At 38.5% G+C, this 27,814-nt stretch overlaps 2 protein-coding genes across 7 annotated transcripts in view; both read left to right on the top strand.

The window, feature by feature from the left end:
- The window catches only part of MTMR4 (myotubularin related protein 4), a 64,230-nt gene extending 57,934 nt beyond the window's left edge, over positions 1 to 6,296 (top strand). For all 6 annotated transcript variants that reach the window (XM_058164529.1, XM_058164533.1, XM_058164530.1 and 3 more), the window contains 4 exons: positions 346 to 1,558; positions 2,068 to 2,178; positions 2,653 to 2,741; positions 4,206 to 6,296. In XM_058164529.1, coding sequence (XP_058020512.1) covers positions 346 to 1,558; positions 2,068 to 2,178; positions 2,653 to 2,741; positions 4,206 to 4,383 — 1,591 coding nt within the window. In that variant the 3' untranslated portion in view covers positions 4,384 to 6,296. The remainder of the gene's footprint in view (positions 1 to 345; positions 1,559 to 2,067; positions 2,179 to 2,652; positions 2,742 to 4,205) is intronic.
- Positions 6,297 to 8,746: 2,450 nt separating this feature from the next.
- Positions 8,747 to 27,814, top strand: HSF5 (heat shock transcription factor 5). Its single transcript, XM_058164527.1, has 6 exons — positions 8,747 to 13,569; positions 18,679 to 19,050; positions 21,688 to 21,785; positions 22,544 to 23,074; positions 24,260 to 24,437; positions 27,448 to 27,814. The coding sequence occupies exons 1-6, from the start codon at positions 12,861 to 12,863 to the stop codon at positions 27,516 to 27,518; spliced, it is 1,959 nt and encodes a 652-aa protein (XP_058020510.1). The 5' UTR covers positions 8,747 to 12,860; the 3' UTR covers positions 27,519 to 27,814.

The raw sequence follows: 27,814 nt of genomic DNA, 5'->3' as shown, positions 1-27,814 counted from the left end.
GTTTTTAAAATGACTTAGGAAAAAAAATCAAGGATCTGTCCTAACTATTTATATCCAGGAAAAATACCATAAGGAACTATTTTGCCTTTGCAGTCCTGACTAGAGTTTTTCCTTCCTTGCTTCTGATTACTTACTACAATATTAAAAAATAATTGAAAACCTTTGAATTATAAAAGGTCTCCATGCGTGTGCGTGCATGCAAGCATGTTGGAGTGAGATGGGAGAAAACATACATGTATACATGTATTTTCCTCTAAGGCTCTGCAGTGGGCAACTTCTTGTAGGTGTAACTGTAGGCAATATATGCATTATCCCTGTTGACTGAATTGACTTTTGTGCTTTCAGATTACCAAAGACAAGATCCATGGATGATCTTCTCTCAGCATGTGATCCTAGCAGCCTGCTGACCCGCACATCAAGTGATCCAAATCTGAACAACCATTGTCAAGATGTCAGGGTGGGTTTGGAATCCAGACATCCCAATGCTGAAGAGACAGTGACAAGCAAAGAAACCAGAGAAGATGAGCTGCTTCAAGTACCTCAACAGCAGCAGGAATTCTATCCCCTGCATAATGCTGGCAGCACCACCTCTGACTGTCACAGAATCAGCCGACCACAAAGACCACAGAAACACGAAGTGTCTCAGCAGTTAAGTGCTGTGCCTTCTGAGGTAGAAGCAGTAAGCAGAGCGAGTTCAGAAGCAACAGAAGACACAGTCCCGGCTCCAAATTCTGGACAAACACAAGTGTTTGAAAAATTATCCAGCAACCATATCGTCAAAGACACTGGCCTGATATCCAATGGCACTTGGGATCTTGCTCAAACTTCTCATCCAGAATCCTCCTCCAGCCAGACTTCAGCAGCTCACCCCAGTTCAGGTCAGCCAGCTCTGATTGTTCCAAGACACAGTGCTCCAGGTTGTCAAAAAGAAGAATTGGATGGAAAAATTGGCAACGTCAAGCACGGAGAGGAGGGCAACCATACAGGGAAAATTCAGACAGAGTTGTGGCGAAAAGGAGTTTCTCAAAGCCAGATGAGTGAATACTCTCTTCTAGCAGCAAACTGGGACAGTTTTCAAGGGATGGGGACATCACTTCCTGGGGGTGATATGGGTCCCCGACGACTCCTGTCCTATGGCTGCTGTAACAAGAGACTGAACAGTAGGCATTTCTGGACCTCTGGACTGTGCCTCAGTGGCCAGTGGCCTTTGAAAGAAAGTGCGAAGCTTCCTGGCTGCTCCATCCATTCTGGCACACACTGCACAGGCCTTGTGGGGAGGTCCAGCAAGCTGTGGCTCCCTTGCCATTTGAAGCAGGCACTTAGCTCCAAACACATGCCACCAAACAGCCCTTCTCCAGTGCCTCCCCTCTATCTAGATGATGATGGACTTCCCTTCCCCACAGATGTAATCCAGCATAGGTTGCGGCAGATCGAAGCTACCTATAAGCAGGAGGTTGAGCAGTTGCGTAGGCAGGTGCGGGAACTTCAGCATAGATTAGACATCCGTCATTGCTATCCAACTCCAGCTGAACCACAGATGGACTATGAAGATGACTTTGTAAGTGACACTGGTGGAGCTTTTTCAGTGGTTTCCTTAACTTTTCCCCAAGAAGGCATGTATAGTTAGGTAAAATGAACAGATCCCGCTACCATCAACATGTTTGTAGGCACTCTGTACTTACAAACGTGTGAACATACTAATGAAGACACATGTTTTTTCTCTGGCTGTAAATACCTGCGCACACATTCCATCTAATATTCCATGCTATCTCCCACATTTCTGCTTTGTTGAATATAATAATAGCACGGACATTATCAAATAGCACACTAAACAGAGAAGACCCAGGTTTTTTGCACATCTGTTAAAAGATCAGATATCAATTATGGTAGAACCTGAAATCACAGTAGATGATACTGAGCTAGTTGGAATAACGCCTGATGTGATAGAAAGCTATTATCTATGATCTTGTGGTTATTTTCAGTTCATTTGAAGGAAGGCTGAAACTCTGAAGGAAGTGATCATGTGTGATATAGATAATCTGATGGTTTTCATGGTCTTCCTTGCAGACTTGCCTCAAGGAGTCAGATGGCAGTGAAAATGAGGATTTTTACTCTGATCATAGTGAAGACTGTCTATCTGAAGCAAGCTGGGAACCTGTTGATAAAAGGGAAACTGAGGCACGTTACATTTTTTATTTACTAATTTCTTTTGAGATATACTTATGTGTTTTAACTTGGTATGATGTAAGATGGAACCATTCCCATTGCTGCTTCCTCCCCTATATTTCCCTATTCTGTTCTCTTCTACTAAGGTATAAACATATATTTTGTATCTGATTCCCCTTAGTAAAAAAAACAAACATTCTCAAACAGATAATTCCTCTTTTATTGTCTACTCTCAATGATTTTCTTTTTTTCCTTTAACATTTTTTAATTTTTTTAATAAACATTACTCTTTCTAACATAACAACCAATATTTTGCCTTTTCAGGGTTGTTTTTACTTTTTTTCACCTATTGAATTATTTTTCAGACAGTTGTTTTGAAAGTAAAGCTTAACATATGTGTGTGCTATTTAGCTCCTTCCCTTATAGATATGCTATTTGCAAGAAACAGATTCAAAATCATCTATGACACTTTGTGTTTTTAAACAGGTCACACGTTGGGTTCCAGACCATATGGCATCACACTGCTTTAACTGTGACTGTGAGTTCTGGCTGGCCAAACGCAGACACCATTGCAGGTAATGTAATTACTATGATGCATCTCATTTTCCCATCTCTTTTTTTTTTTTCATTTTATTAAGTATGTCTGCAGAATATGTGCAAATATTGAGAGCAATGCAAAGGGAATAACAAATTCTATATAGAGGATAAATGGAATATATATAAATGGAAGACCTGTCTTCTTGAGAAGTAGGAGTTCATTATATTTATTTTTAGCCAAAGTTTGACAAAACAATAATAATTATCAACTACCAATTTCCAATCACATGATGGCATACTTGAGGTATAAGTATTAAGATTTTAATTTCTTTTATTTTTGGAAATAGTATGTTAAGTGGCAGCATGTAATACTTTTTCAGGAAAAAGTGGCTTTGTGATAATTAAGCAATTGGAAAAAGTATTCTCTAGAAAAAGAGAATAAAAAACTTTTTAAAAAACCTGAATCCTGACAGATTGGCTTCAGTCTCCCCCTGTTGCTTGTGGGCCTTATTATGTAAATAGACTGAAGTTTTATCGAACAGAAATTTGCATTGTGGATGCCTTCAACAAACATGAAGTTTTAAGGCCCTGGTTGGAGCCATAATATTTTCCTCCATTGTTGCTCCTGAGACAGCTATAATCTCAATCTGCCATCACTGCCCACCTTCTATAACAAACTGGATTATCTGGAAACAGGACAAGGAAGAACTAGACCTCAGTGAAAGCACAGCCATTGTCTTCCTCCTGTGCCTGAGAAGCTCAGTGCCTGAGTTCGTTGATTATTTGGGGCCCCCATCTGTGAGGTTTGCCTGGGACCTTGGAGGTCCTGCATATGTCTCTTCCTCAGGGGTGAAATTCACTTACCTTTTCTACCAGTTCGCAAATGTGCACATGCCACACCATCGTCCATGCATGCGCAAACCCTTCTACGCATGCGCAGAGGCTTAAAATCGATGCAAAAAAGTGACGGCTGGTCGGAGCCTCCTGCCAGCGCCCCTTCCGGTTCTCCCAAGCCGGATAGAACTGGCTAAATTTCACCCTTGCTCTTCCTCCATATATCAGACAAAATTGTAGCTGAAAGTTCCTATCACTACCTATAACAACTCTTCTGTGCTGTAGTATTTTGTGCATCTCAAAATTCAGTTATTCTGAATCAAGATTAATTGGCCCTACCCAGGATGTCTTAAAATTGGTATTATTTTATTCCTATCTGTAAGACGCGTACACAGAGAGAGGAGGTGGGAGTGGGAGAGAGAGGAAGTTCTCGTATATGTGAAGAGGTGGGTTAATGTGCTAAACTCTCAGTGTTTACCTCTTTATGTAGTATTTTTCTTTAGGCTTCAGGAAAGTTTTCCAAAAACACACAGCACAGCAGGATATCTAAAGATCCCAGATTGCATTGTCAGCTGTATTCCTCAGTTAACTGAAAACAAGATCCTCCATATATCATTCTACCCTGGCTCCAGTATCATTGTTGTTTTTATGTGTTATTTTTTACCCAGGAATTGTGGGAATGTGTTTTGTGCCGGCTGCTGCCATCTAAAGCTGCCCATTCCTGATCAGCAGCTTTATGATCCAGTCCTTGTCTGCAATTCCTGTTACGATCACATCCAGGTATCCCGCGCCAGGGAACTTATGAGCCAGCATCTGAAGAAGCCTATTGCCACAGCTTCTAGCTGAATACCAGCAGAGGAAATCTGTGGAAGCCTGGCCTTTTCACTTGCAGACTGGAAGGAGAAGGCTGCCTCTGCTGCAGCTGAAGAGGTCGGTAGCGCAGCACTTGATCACCAAGCCTTGTATGCACTGTCGGCAATTTTCCCCACTTGGTGCCCCATGTATTGGAGATGAGGAATTTGGATTAAAGAGTGTGACACGGCCTACATTATGGTACTGTTTGTGGTTTCAAGACATAAGGCCAAGTTAAGAGACCACGGTGTCTTTCTTCAGAGGGATGGCAAACGATATAGTGCAAATAATTGCCTTCCTTCCAAAAGCAATAGAAAGGCATGAACCTAATCAGAACCCTCTTCTTCCCATGTCAGAAAGCAGTCAGGTTAAACTGAGTAAGAAAGAAGAATGCAGGCCCAGAGTGTGATATCTCCGGGAGCTCTCTTTGGCTGTGTTAGTCATATTTCAGTCATATTCAGCTTGCCAACCTTTTTGGATATCCAGCCCAAGGCCAGCACTAGTACTGTACCAGGAAGGGATCCCTTATAAGGCAGAGTGTGTATCTGCACTTTCCTTGTGTTCCTTGAGGGAATAGACTTTATCCCAGCAGCTGGGCTGTTGTGTATGGAAAGCAGAATTAACTTTGGCTTGGTGCACTTCCTGCCCACTGTGGGTATTGAACAGCTGGTTCCTAACCAGTGTCTTTACAGGAGCAACAGCTTAAATCTCCTCTTGAGTCACATCACAGTGTGTATTCCCTCTCCCTTATGCTGCATTTGTATCTCCATATTTCTGGTTGCTCTTTATTACGAAAACCTGATGCTTCAAGGCAGACTATTATGTGGGTTTTCTTTACCTCCTGGAATGTGCTGTTTTGTGTGCTTGAGGGTTTCAGTCCAAAATGCTGCTAATGTTACTTCTCTGCACTTAAAATTTATCTGGAGTATAAACAGCTGGGGGGAAGGTGCCAATTTTAAAGATGGAAAACAGGGAATATTGACAAACAGGGATTCTCCCTCTTACACCCTTACAAGAAGGTGTGAGGGACGCTATAAACGTGATCATCATCACTGCAAGAATGTTCTTCTGTTCATTCTGACATCAATAAATTTCCCTTCAAAGTGACTCTTCTGATTTATGGATGCTCCACTGTGGCAGCAGTATAGCAGTTATTTTACCCTGCTACTCTCACGTAATCTAAACAAGAACTAAAATGTTTTAGAAAGGCAAGCGTAATGTTACCACCATTTCCATAGATCTTTATGAGCAGTGTTCATAATCATTTTATTTTGAAATGTACATCTATGTAGGACTTTAGGATGAACATGATTTTGAGGTGGATGACTCAAGCCAGATCAACAGTCCTTAGGCAGTTACAAAGGATGGGTGCATGAATATCTCTTTCCTCAAGAATTGGAAGATACTGACTTCGCGCTTGGGTTGAATTATTACCAGCTACCCATTCTTGATTAGTTTTTGGGAGAATTAATGGTTCAAGCTACCACTTCTTACTTTCTATTTTTCAACCTGCTTTGAGTCAAAAGCCCTAGAGCCAGCATCATCTTTATACACTGGATCTTTTTGAATTGCCCTCTGGCCTCTTCCAGGCAGCATGACTTCATAGGGTTAAAAGATGAAATCTGATTTGCCATACACTGAACTTTGTACAGAGTGATGTAATTAGTAGGAGAGTTCGGGTTTGGTTCCTTTTTCAGCTCATTTGCACAGATGTAAAACAAAAATTTGAAGACAAAGAGAGAAAAAGACCCTTCAAGTTAGCCATGATTAATCAATACTGCTTTCAGCTCTCATGAATTTTGTGTCACTGTCTTCAGGCAAAACAACTCCAAAATCGGATCAATAGCTTTGTGACAAACAATGTGCTGTAAGAATTCAATACAGTTGAATAAAATCTCTATATTAGTGCTGCTTTGTTGGACCATATTATTTAATTTTCACTGAATATTTTTCTTCTCCATTGAGTACTGGCTTCCACCAGGATATATTATGCAGAATTACTCTATTTCTTCTAAACACTCAAAAATGAGAATTTAAGAAAACCAGAGGGTTGTTTCTGGGTTTTTGGTTTCATAGCATATAACTTCTATGAGACAAATAACAATGAAAACAATTCCCTTGTTTGAAAAGTTTACTGCAATATTTAATAACTAAGAAGTATTTTTTTTTAAATGCTTAGTAACCCTTTTCAATAAAATTCACAATTTACACAAAATTCACAATTAAATCCAAGATTGAATCAATTTGTAGTTCCAGACAGTTAAATTTATCTACAGTGGCTTTTAAGCAATAGAAATTAGCTTGGCAGGCAAGGTGGTGGTATACCTCAGTGTTCTTGATAAAAAACAGTAGAACAGAGAAAAAGAGAATATACTTTTAGTCACATTATATACTGCATACTCCACCCCTCCTCAGTCTTTCTAAAGATGTGGCAATCAGTTTTCTACCATTTGGTCAAAGCATTGGACCTAATTTAATTCAATTTTGGCATCCAAATTTCCAAACCCCTATCTGTTATCTGTTTCAAGAGCACAAGGTTTTTCCTTTGCTCCAGTTTTGAAGCACAGGCTAATCCTGAGAAGTTTAGGCACAGAGGCTTATTACTATTTTTTATTTGTTATTTAAATTTGTATGTTGCCTGCCTCCCAATGTTTCTTGGTGATTCACACACACAAATATTAAAAGGGGGGGGAGGGCTACAATCAAGAATTATAAAATATGGCAAGATGATAGGAACAAGAGAAAAATACAACGATTCAGTTCAGGTGGCTTCACACTCACCCTTGCCAAAGGCCTGGGCAAAGAGCCATGTCTTCAGAGCCCTTTGAAATCCCAGCAGGGTGGTGGCTATCCAGATTTTTTAGGGGAAGCTGATTCCAGAGGATGGGCTGCTACAGAAAAGATAGCCCTCTGGGATTCCATAGATGGCATTGTTTAATTGAAGGAACCTTGCCAGATCAAATCACGAGGACAGACAGGTTGTCCTCCGTAACTAGACCTTATGTCATGAAGGATTTTTATAGATAATGGCAACACCTTGAATCATATCAGAAGCAAACTGGCAACCAGTGCCAATCATGAAGAAGAGGTGCTACATGAACATATCAAGGCATGCCCATCACTTTCCATATTACAGCATTCTGGATCAGGTGAAGCTTTAAGGGCAGCCTCATTCACATCACATTGCAGCAGTTGAGCCATGAAGTGAGTGACTGAAGTAACTTAACCTGGAAAAGGTGCAACAGGCACACCAGATGAAGCTATCCAAAGGGCTTTCAGGCTACATGATCATTGAGCAGAGCTGCGAGTCCAGGAAGCTTCAATAACCACTTGTAGTAAGTCACTACAAATATTTAATAAGAGTCCATCATCTAAAGCAATCTGTACCTTTGGTAAGCAGTTCATGCCATCAGAAAGTTCTTGATACTTAAATGCTCCTTATCATTGAAATGTTCTGCTTTCTGGAATAATGGAGCAAATGTGCTCATCAGTAATAATCCTATGACAGGAAGTTTGGGGAAGTGTCTTAGGATTTTTTTTTTCTTTTAAGAAAATGAATAGTCTATAGTATATGACTTGGATCCCTAAGTATTGGGATACTTAAGAATTAGGTCAGGCCACAAAACAAGTTGCAACCCGGAACATAGATGAGAAGGTGACTAAGAATAATGGGAGAATCCATCTAAGAAAGAATGAGGTATGTGTTAGCATCACATAGGTATTTTCTACCTTTATGTGAAGTGACCATCTACATACCACACCTACACTACAGTATTACAAACATAATTCCTAACTTGAATAGCTTCCTTCTTGCTCTGGTAAGCAGACTTCAAAAATCCATTGTAATGATTTGCAGAATTGGAAAAAATCCTTTAAATTACAGGGTTTTGCTAAAAGTGCCATTAGTGTGAGTGCCACTAACAATTTTCATAGCTGAGAGTATATGCTCTTCAGGCAATCACTGATAACAGGGAAAAAATACTGGAAATCCACTTCTGGTAGTTCACTTAAAGTCTTCATTCCATCATCCATTGCACACAAATTCTTCTCAGTAGCAATTTTCAATGACTAAGAAATGGTTGGATATGAACATTCACTGGACACATAGCTTGGTGAATGAAGGCAGATATACCAGTATGTGTCCCAGGATAATGATGCAGGATTCAATGTGGGTCGGTCACCAAGACTAGAGGATTGATCCAGATTGGGGTCCTGCAGCATAGCCTTGGTCAATGATCAGTTTACACATACCGTACCTATCAATGAGATATCAACCTTCCCCACAAAATTGTAATCGGGCAAACGATTCATACTAATGGATGAGACCACATAGAATCCTTTGTTAATCTCTAGCTTTATTAATTACAATATAGCCTCAGCACACACCTATAAAACTACAGATTTACAAAACATCAGCAAGTAACATCAAGAATCTGGAATAGAGTGGGTAAAACGGATCACAATCTAGATGTTGCACATACACCAGATACTCTTCATTCAGATTCCTATCTCTAGCCACTTGTAATATGCTAATAATCCTCTTCACCATAGCTACAGTCATTTCTGAGCTATTAGATGTGCATTTTTCACCTAGTAGTTGTCTCCATTCTGGTCTGATTTCAAACAGGGTTAATTGGTCTTTGCAATGTCTAAGGTTACATTCCTTAGGGTTTGTTTTTCTCAGGTCATTGCCTACATGCCATGCTATTAAATTCAGATCAAGTCTATAAATTTTACAACATAGTCATTGCACAAAAAGCTATCCGCTCCAGCCATCGTGACAGTACAAGCATCGGCTGTGAACTGCATCAGTTCTGGGGATTGTTTCATATCTCCCAATTCTCAGATTACTCTTCCCCACAGTAAGAAAACAGAAAATTGGATTTAATGGGATAGGGCTTTTCTACAATGGAGGGTATCTGTAACATCCATCCAGAGAAAAAAGCAATCTATTGATTTTTTAAAAACGTTATTTTGAATTGACTTTGAAGCTCCTACTGCTTTTCAGCCCCATAACTGAGTGTTCTATCTCCCCCTCCATCTGCCACTCCCACAAAGGATCTTAAAAATTCTGTCTAAGGATGCAAATGAGTAGAACCACTTTTTATCCATTTAGAACTGTCCTCTGTTCTCTTCTATCTCAGTTTTTAGCTCTAAGGGTTAAAATGATGGTCTCCAATATTTTGAGGCAACTTGTTCATGTTTTTTTCAGCAAATCCTGTGACATTTTAAGCAGTGACAAAAAAATATTATATTTTTAAGCTCTTAAAAATTGTAGGACAGGCTTCTTAATTTCTATTTGTTAAAATATATGTGCAATCTTTGTGTATAAAATCTTTTATATAACGCAGGGGTAGTCAACCTTTTTATACCTACTGCCCACTTTTGTATCTGTTAGTAGTAAAATTTTCTAACTGGCCACCGGTTCCACAGTAATACGCCGTGTATCGTCGTCTGCGCATGCCTCTTGTGCATCGTGGATTGGGTTTGGGGAGGGGGGTGCACCGGCCAGCAGCTCTGCTTGTGTTACAGCTGGGTGGTGTGGGGGGAGATGCGCGAGCTATTCTGGGACGAGGCACTTGTTTGCTGTCACACTATAACGCCATTTAGTTTCACTTACGTAACGTGAACTAAACTTATGCATGGGCGATACAAATAGTATATTTTCCGAAATTTAAATTGTCACGGGGAATTTTATGAAAACCTAATGAACATTTTTTAAAATAATGCTATGAAATTTTTTTTAAAAGTCAAGTAAATTTAAAAAAAAGGAAAGTGCTTCAGTATCGGACAAAACCCCTACCGCCCACCATGAAAGCTGGAACGCCCACTAGTGGGCGGTAGGGACCAGGTTGACTACCACTGAAATAACGCTTCTATATGTCACAACTAGACTACTAGTTGTGACATAGTTTCACATGGCACTGTCCCTGCTGACCATTTAGAAACTATATAGTTTAAATGAGACTGCCCATATAGTAATGTCAAGCTTGGATTAATAATTAGCATTATCATCACAGGAATTGCAGATGACAATTAGCTTCTAGGAGCAATTTAAGGTGGCTATCACCTATGTGGCTTCAGACTTTGTTAGCAGCGTTTGCTCCAAATAGACTCTACCACTTTGGAAATAACCAATAGAAAAATCATATTAGGGTGACAAGAAGCCTGGATTTTTCTGTGATGGTCTCCTATAATAGATCGTCTCTAGAGACAAGGATGACTTCAGCTCTGTTAGTATTTTGGAAGATGGTTAAGACCTGGCATTTCCAGAGGGCCTTTGAGAAGGGAAAGTGAGAATAGATATGGATCTTGGGTATGGTTCAAGGAGTGGCAGTTAGAATATTTATATAGCCTAATGATTATCTTAAACTTAGCAACAGCAATAGCACCGACTTAGATACTGCTTCATAGTGTTTTACAGCACTCTCTAAGCAGTTTACAGTGTCATTATATTGCCCCCAACAATCTGAGTCCTCATTTTACTGACCTCAAAAGGATGGAAGGCTGACTCAACCTTGAGTTGATCAGGATTGAACTCCTGGCATTGAGCAGAATTAATCTGCAATACTGCATTCTAACCACTGCAACACTACAGGTCCTAAATTTTACTGTATTGGGATAGTATTATTTGTTTAAAATATCTGGCATGAACTGTAAACCCAAGTGTTAAATACATTAAATTCATGATTTAGAAAGGAAGTCCTTATCAGATTTACAGATACAAAACTGGGTTGAATAGTTAAAACTGTATTGAAAAATTGTATTGAAAGGCAAGAGACGTGAGTTGTAAATAACAGAATTAAATTTAATCCAGAACAATATAAAATTCTCCACTGAGGAAAAATTTATCAGATGCATCGATGTACTGTGAGAGATTCTTACTATTACTTATGCATAGGCATGTGTGGAAAGGATCTTGAAACTATAACTGTGTCTTGAAAAAGATCTTGGAATTGTAGATGATCTTGAATGAATGAGTTAGCTTTATGATATAGCTAATATAAAAGTAAATGTTAACGTTGGAGTGCAACAAAAAAAGTAGCTTTTAGTTCACAATAACGTATCCATTCTACTATATTCTGCACAGACTACCCAACTGGTCAGAGACATTAGGATTGATCAGAACATGGTGGGGGACCTGGAGAAAAGCCAACCAAGCGAAGGAGAGTACCTTTCAGGTTCTTGCACAGTTGTCATATAGAAAGTCAAAATCACTTAACATCCCAGAAAAAAAAGAAAATAGAAAAATGGTCTTACATAAAAATGAGGTACATTGCAACTGAATGTTAGAAAGGATGTTGAACAGCAGTTCAACAGGGTAATAATTACAGGTAATATTTGACTTATGACCACAACTGGGACCAGAATTTCTGTTGCTAAGCTAATTGCGTTGTTGGGTTGTGCCTGAATTTATGACCTTTTTGCAGTTGTTAAGCAAATCACTGCAGTTCTTAATGGAATCATGCAGTAATTAAGCAAATCCAGTTTCCCACACTGACATTACTTTTTTGGAAGCTGGTTGGGAAGGTCTCAAAGGGTGATCACATAACTCAGGATGCTGCAACTGTTGTAAATACATGCCAAATTATCCATGACTGTTGTAAATACATGCCAAATTATCCATGACTGTTGTAAATACATGCCAAGTTGTCCATGACTGTGAAGATACTTGCAACAGTTGCACAATAAGTGCAAGAACCAGTTGTCACTTTTTTTCACAGCCAGTCACTAAAACGAATGGTTGTAAGATGAGGATCACCTGTATCAAGAACTATGAGCTCCTATGCTAGGGATGTCTGGCGGCCATCTGTTGGGATGCTTTAATGTGGATTCCTGCAGGGAACTTCAATGGCCCCTTCTCTACCATTCTAAGAATACTGAATGAGAATCAGCCTGATGATGATAGCAAAGATTCTCACCTCTGCAAAAGTACTTTATTATTATATATAATAATTATACATTATTATCATTTACATTTTTCTTAAAGTTAATTCTTCTCATCAAGGGCAAATGGGTGGCTATCAAAGCCAAGTGTGGGTAGCACTGGCTAGCACCTCCTGCTCTCCAAGAACACTGGCCAGAGAAGCCCAAAAAATGCAACTATCAGGCCTGGTTGTGTTGTGTGGACCTTCTGTTTCAGCAAGAGGGACGGTGTGATTTTAACTGTTTCCTCAGCCTCCAAGCGAAAAGGCTGAAAGGCAGAAACCGGGCACCTGCCCGATGTAGCATCTTCGCCAGACACTTTTGGCGGGAGGAGGTGGCCCCAGCACGCGCCGCCAAACAGCCCGGTCAGCCCGCTCTGCCTCGACGCGGCGATGATTGACGGCGGCGTCCGTTGGAAAAAAGCCGATCGGTCTCACGCGGGCCTTCCACCGTCCGTTGGACTGGGGGGGAGGCAGGCAGCGAAGGCGAACGGGCGCGAGGCGGCCTCGAAAGTCTGACAGCTCCCCGCAGACCGAGCCACCTCGATGGAGGACCCACTGCTCTCGGCCGCGCCCATTAACCCCAACAACTTCCCCGCCAAGCTGTGGCGCCTGGTCAACAGCCCGCGCTTCCGCTCCATCCGCTGGGACGCTCGGGGCGAGGGACTCCTCATCGACCAGCCCTTGTTCGAAGCCGAGCTCCTGGGCGCGGGCGGCAGCGGAATGGCCGTCGCAGTGGGAGGCGGCCCTGGGGGCGATGGCGCCGGCCCCACCTCCGCCGGCGGCTCTTCAGTGTCTCCGTCTTCGTCGTCCACCTCCTCCTCACCGGAGCTGTTCAAGACAACCAATTTCACTAGTTTCATCCGGCAGCTCAATTTGTACGGCTTCCGCAAAGTGGTGCTAGGCCCGCCGGGAGGCAGTGGGGGCTCTTCGTCTGGCGGCGGATCCACCGCAGGCGCCTCAGCCGCCGCCTCGGCTCCCGGCGGCCCTTTGCACCATTTTCACAGCCCGCACTTTCGCCGCGACCGACCCGATCTGTTGGTTCACCTCAAACGCCTGACTAGCGCGAACAAGGCCAAGCTCGCCGCAGGCCTGGAAGTCACCAGCCGGCCACCCAACCGCTTCCAGCGCCTGCTCAGCACCTCCCTTCACGGTGGCGAGGCCCTCCTCAGCCAGCAACATCACAATCCCCCGCCGGCACATGCGGGGGCCGTAGCTGCCAAGAACGACAACAAGCCCGGTGAGAGAGGAGGGCGTGATTGTCATCACCACGAACAGCAGCTTCTCCCTTGTGCAATGAGAAAGTTGCTAACAATAACAACAATATCGTAATAATAATAAAGGTTCAGTGTTGGGCACATGGTACTGAGCACTTGCAGAGTGCACCTTGAGGAATCAGTCTGCAAGCTTTCAGCCCCAGTTCAATGAGAAAGCATGTTCAGCAGCTCTCCCATTTCATCCTGAGCATCTAAATGTTTAATTAAAAAAAAACCCAAGAGTTACTGCCTTTAGTTTTAAGAATAGTGAGCTTTCTCTGTGCCCTTATGGTTGTACAGGTAGTTCTCGACTTATAACAGTTTGTTTAGGATCCTTTCGAAGTTACGATGACTTAGGATCATTTTTCACACTTACGACCATTGGAGCATCCCCATGCTCGCATGATTTACATTCGGATGGTTGACAACTGGTTCATATTTATGATGGTTGCAGTGCCCAGGAGTCATGTGATCATCCTTTGAGACCTTCTGACAAGCAAAGTCAATGGGAACTCCAGATTCACTTAACAACCAAGTTACTAATTTACTTAACATATGTAGCAAGAAATGTCGTAAAATGGGGCAAAATTCAATAAATTGCTCACTTAGCAACATAAATTCTAGGCTCAATTTTGCTTGTAAGTCAAGGACTACCTGTATTTGTATATCATTTTTATCCCAACTGGACCGCTAATTGCTCAACTTAGCATTCTGGGTTTGCATATTAAAGTACGAAACACATAGTCAAGATTCATCCAGTCAAATATGATTGACTCTTCAATTGTTGTTAGTTGCAAAGCTGTGTCCGACCCATCGCGACCTCATGGACAACGTTCCTCCAGGTATTCCTGTCCTCTACCATCCTCTGGAGTCCATTTAAGCTCATGCCTACTGCTTCCGTGACTCCATCCAGCCACTGTGTTCTCTGTCATCCCCTTCTTTTGCCTCTTCAATATCTCATAGGAATAAACTTATAACTCACTGACTTTGTTCATAAAACACACTTAACCAGATCAATTAAAGTTCTAGTGGTTGTATTTGCACAATATATTAAGCTTGATTGCTACTAGTTTCGGTTAGCTTTTATGTGGCCAAGTATGATATTCAAAGCCACACTGTTTGATTAGTCAATTGTTCAATGTATTACATGAATCAGATAATGAATTTTCTGTAACCAAGTTAAATATTGTGTGAATAAAGCCATATAATTACTAACAAGCAATATGAATCACCCAAGGGCCCTGGTTCAAATCTTTGGTTATCCAGTGTCAATGCAGAATCCATTCACTACTATTTTTGAAGTCTGTTGATTAAAGTCCTTTACTCTGCCATGCATATTTTATACAGGTAGTCCTCAAATTACAAGAGTTTGTTTAGTGACCATTTGAAGTTACAATGGCACTGAAAATAGTGACATGACCATTTTTCACACTTATAACCGTTGCAATATCCCCCTGGTCACATGATATACATTCAGATGCTTGACAATTGACTTCTATTTATGATGGTTGCAGTGTCACTGAGTCATGTGATCACTTTTTGCATTCTGACAAGCAAAGTCAATGGGGAAACTAGTTTCATTAATATCCATATCACTAATTTAATAACTGCAGTGATTTGCTTAATAACTGTGGCAAGAAAAGTCGTAAAATGTGATAAAATGTACTTAACAAATTTCTCACTGAGCAACATAAATTTTGGCCTCAGTTGTGGTCGTAAGCTGAGGACTACCTATATTTAAATAATTAGAAGTCTGTGGATAGAAGATTTTTAGTTATAGAATCTCCACTCCTCCAATATACTAGGTAAGGTTTTAAAGTAGATCTCATTGAAGTCAATAAAATTCTTGTGTAAATAAATGCAGAACAGAAACATTTCTTTAATATTAAAGATATCCCCAGATAAATCCTTGTATTTCGAAACAACACTCTTTATAACAAAATCTCACACAAGTTTTAGTCACTATTTATTGCATCCTATTGAATCCATTCTGCTTGAAAAGTTAAAGCTAAATGTTAAGCCTAAAATATTGTTTTTAACAAGTATCTCCTACTGTGCAGATTTGAGCTGTGCAGTGCCTTTCGAGGCTGATAGATTAATTAGGAACAGGATTCACCTATTCAGTGCACCTACTCTATGACAAATTATTCAGAATAATCATCCCTACTTGGAACTACTCTGCCAAATCTTTAAATAACCTGACCAGTTGTTGAGTTTATATCATGAAAAATCATAAAATAGGTTTGAGCTTAGCACATTTTGTGAATCCAGCCAATTCATTTTATAAATAATAATTAAATATGATTTAATTGCAGAATTTCTTTTCCTCAAATGATGCTGGGAATTCATTTTTTTAAAAAATCTGAAAAAAACTATAAAAGTTTATCTGGCTGATTTGGAACAAGAGATATGCTTTATGCATGTTCCATTTGCTCCATCTTTTGTTAGAGTACGCTTGCCGTGATTCCTTTTTTGCAGTTTTTCAGTATTTATGTTAAATAATTAGTGCTGTATGCATTTCATACTATCACCATTCCATTAGTTAATGCAGCTCTTTTTTCAAGTCTCCAGTAATATATGAAGAAACAGGAGCATATCACTGATAAATGAGTACCAAATTTACTAGTTGCTATGGCTATAAAGGTAAAGGTTTCCCCATTTAGTCGTGTCCAACTCTAGGGGGCGGTGCTCATCCGTTTCTTAGCTGAGGGAGCTAGCATTATCAGAAAACATTTTCCATGGTCTTGTGGCCAGCATGGTTAAATGCTAAGGCACATGGAACGCTGCTACCTTCCCACTAAAGTGATATCTATTTATCTACTTGCATTTGCAAGCTTTCAAACTGCTAGATGGGCAGGAGCTGAAGCAAGTAACCAGAGCTCACCCCACCATGTGGCATTCAGGTCTCAAACCTGGGCTGCCACTGACAAACTCAGCATCTTTAACCACTGAGCCAATGTGCCCCCTTTTGTTACAGCTATAGAAACATTAAATAATACTTGTCAGTCATAGGATCAGGATGAAAATAGATTAAATTATTCATCGAGATCAATTGGAGATTACTAGCAGGTGAATAAAACTGAAACAAAAAGAAAAGGAGAGAGCACTGGAGCAGGCATTCTATAATGTTCTCTCCATTTTTAATAGGATATATTATTTTTCATTTAGACCCAGTATCACAGAGGAAAAATGGTAGAAATCTCACAAACAGCTGGAAGAAGTATTCCATAGATGGTCGTTATAAGTTTAGAAGAACTATAAATTCTCATTTTTCATTGCATCCATTATTGGGATTGTTTCATGTAAGGTAATATTGCTACACAAATATACCCATGTAAGAAAATCCCACATATATCACAAGAAGTAACAAATACATGTGTACCAGTTTCAGTAAAATGAAGACCCAGATTGTTGGGGGCAATATGCTGACACTGTAAACCGCTCAGACAGTGCTGTAAAGCATTATGGAGTGGTATATAAGTCTGAATGCTACTGCTATTGCTATTGACAAAATACTTCTTATAATTTTAAAATAATAAAATGAGGGTTTGATAAAACAGCAAAACACAGGTTATGTTTATAGATAATCCTTTAAATAATTTAACTGAACAGCACCTAGCAAGCTAAAGCAATGAGAGAATAGAAACTTATAGAATATTGGAACTATCCAGTGTAAGTCTAAAACAATGATTATGACAAATCTCATTTGGGAGGAAAAAGATATTGCTACTGAAAAAGCTCTCTTTCCAGATAAGACTACTACTGAGAGTATATTAGGACCAGGACTTCTGTTGAAAATTTCCTCAGGCTGTTAAACAGCAGAAAGTAGTCTTTTGGATATTCTGGTCCAAAATGTTTTAAAGGATATTACTAGTTCTCTATATTCAGTCCAGAATAAACCAGAAGCCAATGCATTTTTTAAAATAAGATAATCACATACTTCCAATAGGTGACAATTCCTTAATTGCCTAAATCTATTCTGGGTCAATTGTAGTTTCTCAGGACTTTTCAAAGATAGATTCATATAGAATGTATTGCTGTAACACACAAGTATAGTATTACTAAGGTATGTTGTCATTTGATAGAGATGTTATCGTCAAGAAGAGGTGTCAATGCATTAATCCAAAGTAATATGTCTATAAATTAGACTACTGCATTATTTATTTATAAAATTTATATAGGCATCCATTTCACCAAAGGCAACTATGAGCAGCACACAACAGTCAGAGACAGCAACAAAAATAAATATTATAAAAAGAACCTGATATGAATTTATCCCAAAAGGTATAGAAGCTCAGAAATAATAAAAAATATATTTTAAAATCTGTTGAGCCTGCACCTCAGACTTTTTTAGAATACACTTAATAGCACAGAAAACTCGACTGATTTCTGGCCCATTTCTAATCTAATTTAAACTACTGGTTATTATCTTACATTCTTCACAACTTGAAAATGAAGAACACTTTCATAATTTACTTGTAGATGATTATTGAGGCCTTTGTCTACTCACCATAACTCATTTTCAGAGTTATGGCAACTAGCAAACAGGAAAAAGTCTTCATTTTGCGAAATAGTCTGATGCTCTAATATTCCCTTGGCCCAGATGAACACGTTTTAGGTATATATTTTTTACCCCACATTATTTTTTAGATGTTCAATTAGTAGTTTTTAATTTAATTGCATATTATTATTACTGTTAAATATTATTGAAAAGAGCTCTATCGTATTTGATTCTGAAATGGATACTCCAAGTATCAAATTAAATATAGAAATCAAGGGGTGGTGACAAATCAGTACATCAGTCCAGATTATGTTATCACTCTAGACTCTTCCTAATCCTGTGGTACAGAATGATTTGATATCCAAAGCAGGGCTAATACTCATTTAAGAAATCCTATCCAGAATCATAGAGATATGTCAATTGATGCAAATTAAGAGTTCCAATTCTAACTAGGAAGTTACTTCTTTGAGTACTGCTTGCTTATCATTTGATTAAAACTAATCTAGGCAAATATGCTTAGCAGTGATTATACAATATTAGAGTCTTAGTGGCTTCTAACATATGTTTGAAAATATTTCAAATTTCTCATTTTCCTCTCCATCTTCAGCTCCATTGACTTTAGAACAGGTTCATCGATCTTTTCGGCGAGACAGTTTATCTCCTTATTCCTACCTGTCACCATCATCTCACAACCAAAATGCTTTTCCACTGAAAGGTTCCGATCGGACTCCTTTTCCTCCCAGAACATGGCAGAACTCCCTTGGAATGCTCCCAGGTCAGGTGGAGACTTCAGCTTTTTCAGACAAAAGTGTACCATTTCCTGTGTTGCAGAGGTTCCCAACGGAGGTAACTTATACTCTGCAGCCCAGCTCTACATCTGTGCATATTCAACAAGGGCCTCAGACAATGGCTCCATCTTCCCAGAAATATACCAGTTATGCAGCTTCAGCACCATATTCCCAAGCTTACTATCCAACAGGTAACATGTTCCAATATTAGTTTATTTCATCAAAAGTTTAAAAGTATGCTTTAAAATTTTTACAAGTTTAGTGTTTAACAGTAGCAACAACCTCCAGCAAGGCTCCCATTCAACCACAAAACTATTAAAATATCTGATATATAAAAATACAGATGCAAATTTCTAATAAAGTATAGTATGTAGATTGTCTCATTGTAGGACTTGTGATAAGGTATCCCTGATAATATAGAAATACCATGGCAAATCTGCTTGTTGTTTAGACCGAAAGAGCCCTAGGGAATATTTGGGGCTTCTATGTCCTGCCACATTGTGTGACAGCTATTTTTTGTGACCATTGGCTGTGCCACTTGTAGCTAATACAAGGAAGCAGTAATAGTCCAACAATATGTGAATGTATAGTTTTTCTTATCTCTGCAATAGTAATCATTTGTCTCAAAGCAATATAATAATCCAGCCAAGAACTATCATCTAAAATACTGATGGCAGCTCCCCACAAAAGAACCTAGCCTGGAATTTATAGTTTAATCTGCACTTAAGTTTATATTTTAGAATTGTGTTTACTATTGAGTCACACAGCTACTTCTTAAATACTTGATATTTGATGTGACCTACCCCGAAATCTATACTCAATTGTTTTCAATAATGTCAGGAAATGGCAGTGTTTTGATTTATGACTTACCGGTAAGTCTAAAAGCTATTTCATATGTATTCACAGTCCACATCATACACTTTGATCATGGACTAACGAAGTACTTACAATATGTCTATTTTTTAAACTTCAAATATCCTGGAAACATGCTGCACAGATCCATAAACTATGCAGTGTTTCTAATATATGTCATCATACAAAGGAATACATTTATTTAATGTTTACAATGCACCCACTGAAGTTTTAGCAGGGACTTATGGCTCTGTCATATTAGCTTTTGCTGTTCATATTAGTTAAAGCAGCCCTGGGGTTTTGCCTTAACACAACAAGCAAACAAAATGTTCAGACAGACTGTTCTATTTTAAACATCAGTGCTGTCAAAACTGTGCTCTTCTACTGAGGTCATAAACAGATACTTGGTTAAAAATGACTTCTGAGCAGTAGGATTATAAGCTTGTGAAGGGAAAGTGTTTATTGTCAAAGAATAGAGAAGATTCATTCAACATAATCATTTTTCTGAATGACTATCTGATCATTTACATTTGAAACTTATTTTAAAAGTTTTTCTTAACTGGTTCTATAAATTATTTGTGTACCGTATCCAGTGAGTTTGAATATTATCACTAAATGCTAATCCTTTCTTTCCCTTATGCAATATAGGTAGTTCTTGACTTATGACCATAATTGAATCCAAAATTTCTAGGCAAAACAATTGAGTTTTGCCACATTTTATGACCTTCCTTGCCACAGTTGTTAAGTGAATCACTGCAGTTGTTAAGTTAGTAACCCGATTGTTAAGTGGATTGGGCTTCCCCATTTATTCTGCTTGTCAGAGGGTCATAAAAGGTGATCACATGACCCTGGGAACTGCAACTGTCATAAATATGAACCAGTTGCCAAGCATTTGAAGTTTGATGAGATAACCATAGGATAGGATAGGATAGGATAGGATAGGATAGGATAGGATAGGACAGGACAGGACAGGACAGGACAGGATAGGATAGGATAGGATAGGATAGGATAGGATAGAATAGAATAGAATTCTTTATTGGCCAAGTGTGATTGGACACACAAGGAATTTGTCTTGGTGCATACGCTCTCAGTGTACATAAAAGAAAAGATACATTTGTCAAGAATCATAAGGTATAACACTTAATGATAGTCATAGGGATAAAATACGCAATCAAATCATATTAGGAAACAGGTGTGAAAAGCAGTCATATTCACTTTTTTCAGTAAATGGTCACTAAATGAATGGTTGTAAGTTGAGGGCTACCTATATTTGCCTTCATAAATTCCACAATACTCCTTGGTGATGCTCTGCCTTTAAAAGTTTACTAAAGATATTATCATTGAGTGATAACTAGCTGACTCTATATAAATTGGGCTTAGTAATTGTGAAAAATCTGCACATACTTCTGTTTTCATGGACTCAAAAATTGCTTAATGTAAAAACACAATAACGAACCAGTGGTGGGAGAAATAGAAATAGAATAATCTCTGTTATGTATTTGCCTATTTGAAGACCCATGTATTTTGATCTAACCAGGTTAAGTAGCCAATTTAGGTTTAAATTTTAGGTTTAGTGAGGTTTAAATTTTATCACAGGCCTAGGTTTTAAGACAGGGTGATCTAGAAAGCACAATTCCTTACAAAACTGTGTTTGGCAATCCAACCCTCAACCTAGCTATTCATAAATTTTGGATTAATAAAGAATTTCCCTAAAGAGTCTTTTTTCACGTTTCTTGTGCTTGGGCTGCTCTATATCAACACAGTCTAAGTAAATCATTTACTTAGGGAAAGGAATTAGTCCTCAGATCATGTCTGCTTCTTTAGCCCATTTCTGCTGATCCTATACTATACCATAATCCACTGCTAGATTACAGTTGGGAGAACTATAATAGTATTAAATGCAATTCAGAAAATCCTTTTAATTAACTGGAAATATCATTTCTGCCTTTTAATTTTTCTTCTTCTTTTCTTTCTAGCTGTATTACAATGTTGTTCACCACCTACCCACATGGATCCCCTAAGTGGTTGTGGTAGTCCTACAGCCTCAATCTATACACACTGCAGCTATTTTCAGGTGAATGAATTGGCTAAGTTCTAGTGACCTAGCTAAGGCATGTCCAATGCAATATATTGTATGCTATTCTGAATCCTGTCCTTAATGGCATGTCATAATAATGAAATTTTGAAAATTCACTTTGTTTCTGTAGTAGTTAGGTGTATGGCATTAAGCTTAAAAAGTAAAGTTAAGAAACATCAAATTGATTCCCCGTTGGTCATAAGTTTATTATATCTGTGGCTGAAAACGTAAACTTTTTGATTATGGTAAATTATTTCAATAATTAGAAATTTCTTGTTTACAAAAACCAAAAATTAGTTGTAAAATGATATATAATCTTTACAAATTCTGTTAAGTATTTTCTTTTTAAGGAAAATGGATCCTAAAACCATAAACATCTATATTTAAATGTTCTATATTAATTGCTTTGACTCTGAAGTAATATAAATTGTTCACACAATAGACTTTCTCCCAAGATTTCTGAAGAATAATGTCAGAAAGCCCAGTTCAAATTCAATCTCTGCAGCAATATTGTTATATTAAATTCAAATAATATTTAGTTGCTTATTTACTTATAGCCTTTTCTTTTAGAGATAAGGTACAAAAAGGACACCAGAATTAAAATTTGTTAATGAAGACTTTGGAGTCTTTGTATTTTTTTCAAAAGTAACTGTATTGTAGATACATATGCTAAAAACAGATGTATTATTGGGTTATATAGTCTTGTTTTACTCAGCAGTACTAAAATGCACAAATAAATGTCTATGTCTCACTAGAATCCACCAATGCAATCTTCATATCCAGTTGAATTTTTGCCTTCTAATTGGTCCTGCAACACCTCTGATGAAAACAAGAAGACAGAAGTCAATCTAGAAGCTGTCTTCCAGATTGTTGATGAAATGCATTCATCCCCAAAGCTGGAAATGGTAAAAGTAGAACCAGTGGAGAACCAATGTCCGACTTCACAGTCAAATCGAAACCAGCAATTAATAGTTAATTCAGGGAATAGTGATACAGCTTCTTCAGGTCAAACCAGCCACTTAGAACCTCTAACACCTGTAGGCTCAGATATCACATCCTTTGTTGTAGAGTCTGAACAAGCTATAGCATGCTCCTTGCCACAGTCTCCAGGGTTTATCTACGCTATTCATACCACAGAACCTGTGGAGAATACCACAGCTCAAATAGTGCAACAGCCTACAGTCACACCACAAACATCAGCAAAGGTCAAAGAACAACTGAACCAGTCTTCTGCAGTGTCTCCCATGGTATTTGTTCAAGAGGAGCTTCCATTCAGTCAGCCACAGGTAGGGAACAATGTAACAACTATGATATATTCTGGACTGATAATCTCATCTCTATGTTCTTCAGTAGTATGCAAATATTTAAATTAGTATTAAAGCAATATATTTCATGGCATCATTAAATCATAGATTTTCAAAATTATAAAATACAAATATTGCTTAATGTGCATAATTAACAATTGAATATAATATTCACTATTAAAGTTTTGTTAAAACAAATTCATCTGTGTTCATATAACATACCTTACAGGTCAGTTAAAAACTAGCAGCTGTGTTTACACAACTTTCTGAGGTTAATATTTGGTTAATATTAACTTTGCTTAGCTTTTTTTGTCACTCAGCATGTTGTGTGAACCCAGCCAGTTTCATTAGTTATTTTTGACTGAATTGTGTAAACTCAGAAAATGGGCTAATTTTAAAAGCAGCTTAAGTTTACTGCATGATTGCAGTCATAATATTAAGATTATTGTCATGATCATAGGTCAAATTGTAACTAAGGAAGTCTGAACTCAAATCCTCAACCCTGAAAGTTTTACTGGGCTGCCTTAGACCAATTACCCCTGGCTGGGTATACAAGTTGCATTAAACTACTGTTTGTTTAATTTGGTTCATAAAGCATTTTAAACTATATTCAGTAACTCTTACCAATTGTGAGGGTTCAGTTCTTGGAAGCCCCTCCAATTAGTTAATTTGAGATGATAGATTTAATACTTTATGGGGCAAGTAGGGTTAGAGTTAACTAAGTCGTGCATCAAGGCATTAAATAATGGCAGAGAATATCTGAAAATTGTGTTTCTGAAATATTTTTGCCATTGTTGCTATGATGATACCTATTTGGATGACACTGGTAATTAAGACGATGGGGATAATTTTAATTGTAAAATTTAATTGTTCTTTGAAAGATAACCTCCTTTTCCACAAAAGCCCATACATTCTGTTGGTTGTTCTGAATATGCCTTTGCACATGTAGCCTTTGTAAAGACATCTTGGATGATAGGCTTCCCACTTTTCCTTCTTAAATCTTTGTTATGGCATCATGTGTGGAAACAACATAGACTATCCTGAGACCCTGAAATAGTAATGAAATAAATATTATATTGTGGAGAAAGGGCTTCAAGGACTTGTGCCATTTTCCGAAATTTTTGAAATAAATGTATTGCTTATTTGTGTGTTTTACTTCTTTATAAGGAGGATCCTAATATAAAGTGTGAGACAAATACATCAGAGACTGTTGCATCCTCAGAACAAATTGGTTTCCTCGTTTCAGAGGTGGGTCCTCTCAACAAATGTGCCAAAGATTCAGTTTCATCCATCCAAAGCAAATGCAGAGAAAGAAGGAGCAGTTCACAGAAGGGCAAATCCCCTGGTAAGAATGGTAGGCTTTCGGTGTCTTCTCATAAACATTTATTTATATTGAAAAATTTGAGGCTATGTTTTTCCTCAATTTTTAGAGGAATTTTGTTTCTGCTAATTCCTCAGACACCAGCATGAAGAACAGCTAACCTGAATTACACTTATCTTTTGTACAAAGATTGAAATACAGATAGTCCTCCACTTATGACCCCAACTGAGTCCAAAATTGATGTTGCTAAGTGAAACATTTGTTAAATGAGTTTTGCCCCATTTTACAACCTTTCTTGCACAATTGTTAAGTGAATCACTGCAATTGCTAATTTAGTAACATGGTTATTAAGTGAATCTGGTTTCCCCACTGACTTTGCATGTCAAAAGGTCGCTAAAGAGGATCACATGACCCTGGGATGGCATGACTATCATAAATATGAAGCAGTTGCCAAGCATCTGAATTTTGATCATGTGACTACAGGGATGCTGCAATCTTTTACATGTGAAAAATGGCCATAAGGCCCTTTTTTCAGCACCTTTGTAACTTTGAATAGTCACTAAATGAACTGTTGTAATTTGAGGGCTACCTGTATTAGTATGGGACATGTTAATAATTCTGATTACTAATGCACTATTGATCATCCCCCATAATAAACATTGAATAGCAATGGTGGGTTGCTACCGGTTCTCCCCGGTTCAGGAGAGCCGATAGCGGAAATGTTGATGTGAGAGCTAAGCGGTTCGCTCTGACCGTCAGCTGGGCCCTCCCGCCTGCCCCTTGCTATACCTACCTTTATTCCTTCGTTTTTAGCCCATCGGAAAGGCGTGGCAGAGCGGAGTGCCATACCTCAGCTGTTCTGGAATTCAATGTGCTTGCGCAAAGCGCAAGTTTGGCATGCGTGTGAGTGAAGCGATCACGCGTGCGCCAATCACACGCAAAGTGCGTGTGTGAAGCGAACCGGTGGCAACACCGGTTGGAATCCACCACCGTTGAATAACCTTCATGCGATTCTGTGAATGAAGAGATGTGCAGTAGAAGTGTGTGTGTGTGTGTGTGTGTGTGTGTGTATTTTTTTTTCTGAGAATTTGAGCATTAAATTGGAGGGAAAATCAAATGTACAATCTGTTGACTTGTATCTGATCTCTTGATCTTACAATCAAAATATAGTTAAAGAGCTGAAAATGATTTAGAGTATCAGTTAGGACTGCTCGGTGCAGGATTTGCAGGACAGAATGGAACTTCACAGCCATACATATCTCTAGCAAAAAGAAAACCCAACAACTCCTGAAATAGGTTGTTTAAATGTTAAACAACTCTTATCACAAAGTTTGAACTGTTATGCCAAAATCATCTCTTCTGCAATGTGTCTTGGTTGTAATTGCAGTGCTTATGGTTTAGGGCTTGTGTGAAGTATTTTTGGAATGTTTTAAAATCAAAATCTTTGGTAGGTGTATAGCTGTTATTTTGGATTATGATTGTTAGTTTTGATACCCTGCATTTTGTTCTGGGTAGTCGGGGTGGGGGTGGGGGTAAGGGGAGGGAATTGGGGGTTTGGTAGAGATGGAGTGATGGTTAATGTACAGGGATTATTGAAGAAATATAATTAATGTAGGGTCGGGTCTGCATAGTTACCATTTTAGAACGGTGAGGAGGGAGAAAAGAGAGAGTAGGAGGTAGGAAAGAGGAGAAGAGGAAGGAAGAGGATAGTAGAGGGAGAAGGAAGGTGTAGGGTGGAGGGAGGAGCGGATGTAGATAAGAGAAGGAGAGGAAGGTTTGGAAAGTAAAAGAAGGTAGAAGAGGGAAGAGTGTTAAAAAGGGTGGTGGTGACTGGGCAAGCCCGACTAATTGTATATAACTGTACATTGGATGAATTATTTGATATGATTGTAAAAATAAAACTTTTTATAAAAAAAAAAAAATCTTTGGTAGGAAGCCCCACCCTCACCTTCCATGTCATACTGTAGATTTTATTCCTGGTGATTTTCATTCACTTCTTTTCTAATCACCATAGTAATTGCTTGTCTGAGAGCTTTTTGTTTTGCTGAGGAAATTTTGGTACTTGGACAATAGGGATCTACAAGGTGGGAGTGCAATTGACAAAATATTGTTGTGGCATCACCGTGCAAACTCTGTCCTTATATACTTGCACACTGTTGTGATACAATATGAAATAGAGCTTATTTCATGACATCACAATGTCTGTCTAATCATTTTGGCATCATGATGGTTAGGAATAGATCCTTGTGACTTTAATAATTTCTTCCTTGATTGCACTTTATTTGGTCCAGGAATTATATTTCTCTTTGGAGACATGAATTCTTTGGCTTTTGAAATCTTGTTTCAGGAGTGTAAAAATTGTGGCAGCACCTTCCTGGTTCCGATGATGCTAATCAAGTGTCTCTTCTTGAAATAAATAGCATGCTGTGATTTCTTTGTTATCTGCTTCGACTGCACTTACATACATGTGTATTAAATAAAAATATTAATAGTAACACTATTAAATCTGCAAGTTCAGTTACATTTCAGCTTTATCTGATGCCTTTCTGAGAAGGGTGTCTCCTTGACATAAACAACTCACTACCTTTATTTGGTGTTACAGATAATATGTTAAAACTAAAGCAGATGTGATCTTTAGCAGTAGCTGTATTCACTTGTATCTTGATGTTATATATCTATCCTATAGTCTTTAATGATTTAATATTATTAACTATTCACCTATATACATAATAGAAAGAGAAAGAGATTACAGAAATATAGTTATCTGCAGCTGTGGATTTGTAAGTGGCTATCTGTGCATTACCCTACCAATTTGTATCTGTTCAATGTAGCAAGAAAGAAAATGCATAATTTTTCACTGAAACGCTGTTCTGCCACAGCTGCTAGGGAACTCTAACTGGCAAATATGGGTTTGGATTGGAACCCCATTAGTTAAGACAGACAGGGGTACATTTTCTATCTCTTAAGATGTACTTTACATCTTAAGAACCAAACTACAGAATAAATATTGGATTGCCATTTGTGTTCTTCCTAGATCTACATTTGCTAGTGGATGTGGCTTGCAAGCAAGAACATTTTCCAAAGGAAGAAGAATTAAGGGAGTGAGAAGTTGGTGGAAAGTATGCACAAATGCAGAGCAGTAGCCAGCTGGGGAAGAGCAGTGGCTTTCATTCCAGGAGTATTTTGGGGACTGTTATGACAAATAAAACTCTCTTCCATTGCTCATTTTTGTCACACTTGTAAATAATCCCACCACTGTTTTTAATACCTCTTTAATAGGTTTAAATTATTTTTTAACCTGTTTCATCTAATTAATAAACTTATTTGTCCAAATCTGTTAAAAGTGGAAAAGCTGTATTTCAAACAGCTGCCACAAATGTCCCCGTAGGATTGTTCAAATT

This window comes from Ahaetulla prasina, chromosome 1, assembly GCF_028640845.1.
Source record: "Ahaetulla prasina isolate Xishuangbanna chromosome 1, ASM2864084v1, whole genome shotgun sequence".
NCBI classification, from domain to species: Eukaryota; Metazoa; Chordata; class Lepidosauria; order Squamata; family Colubridae; genus Ahaetulla; species Ahaetulla prasina.
The sequence above is the reverse complement of the archived record's forward strand: the minus strand, read 5'-3'. Positions and strand labels throughout refer to the sequence as shown.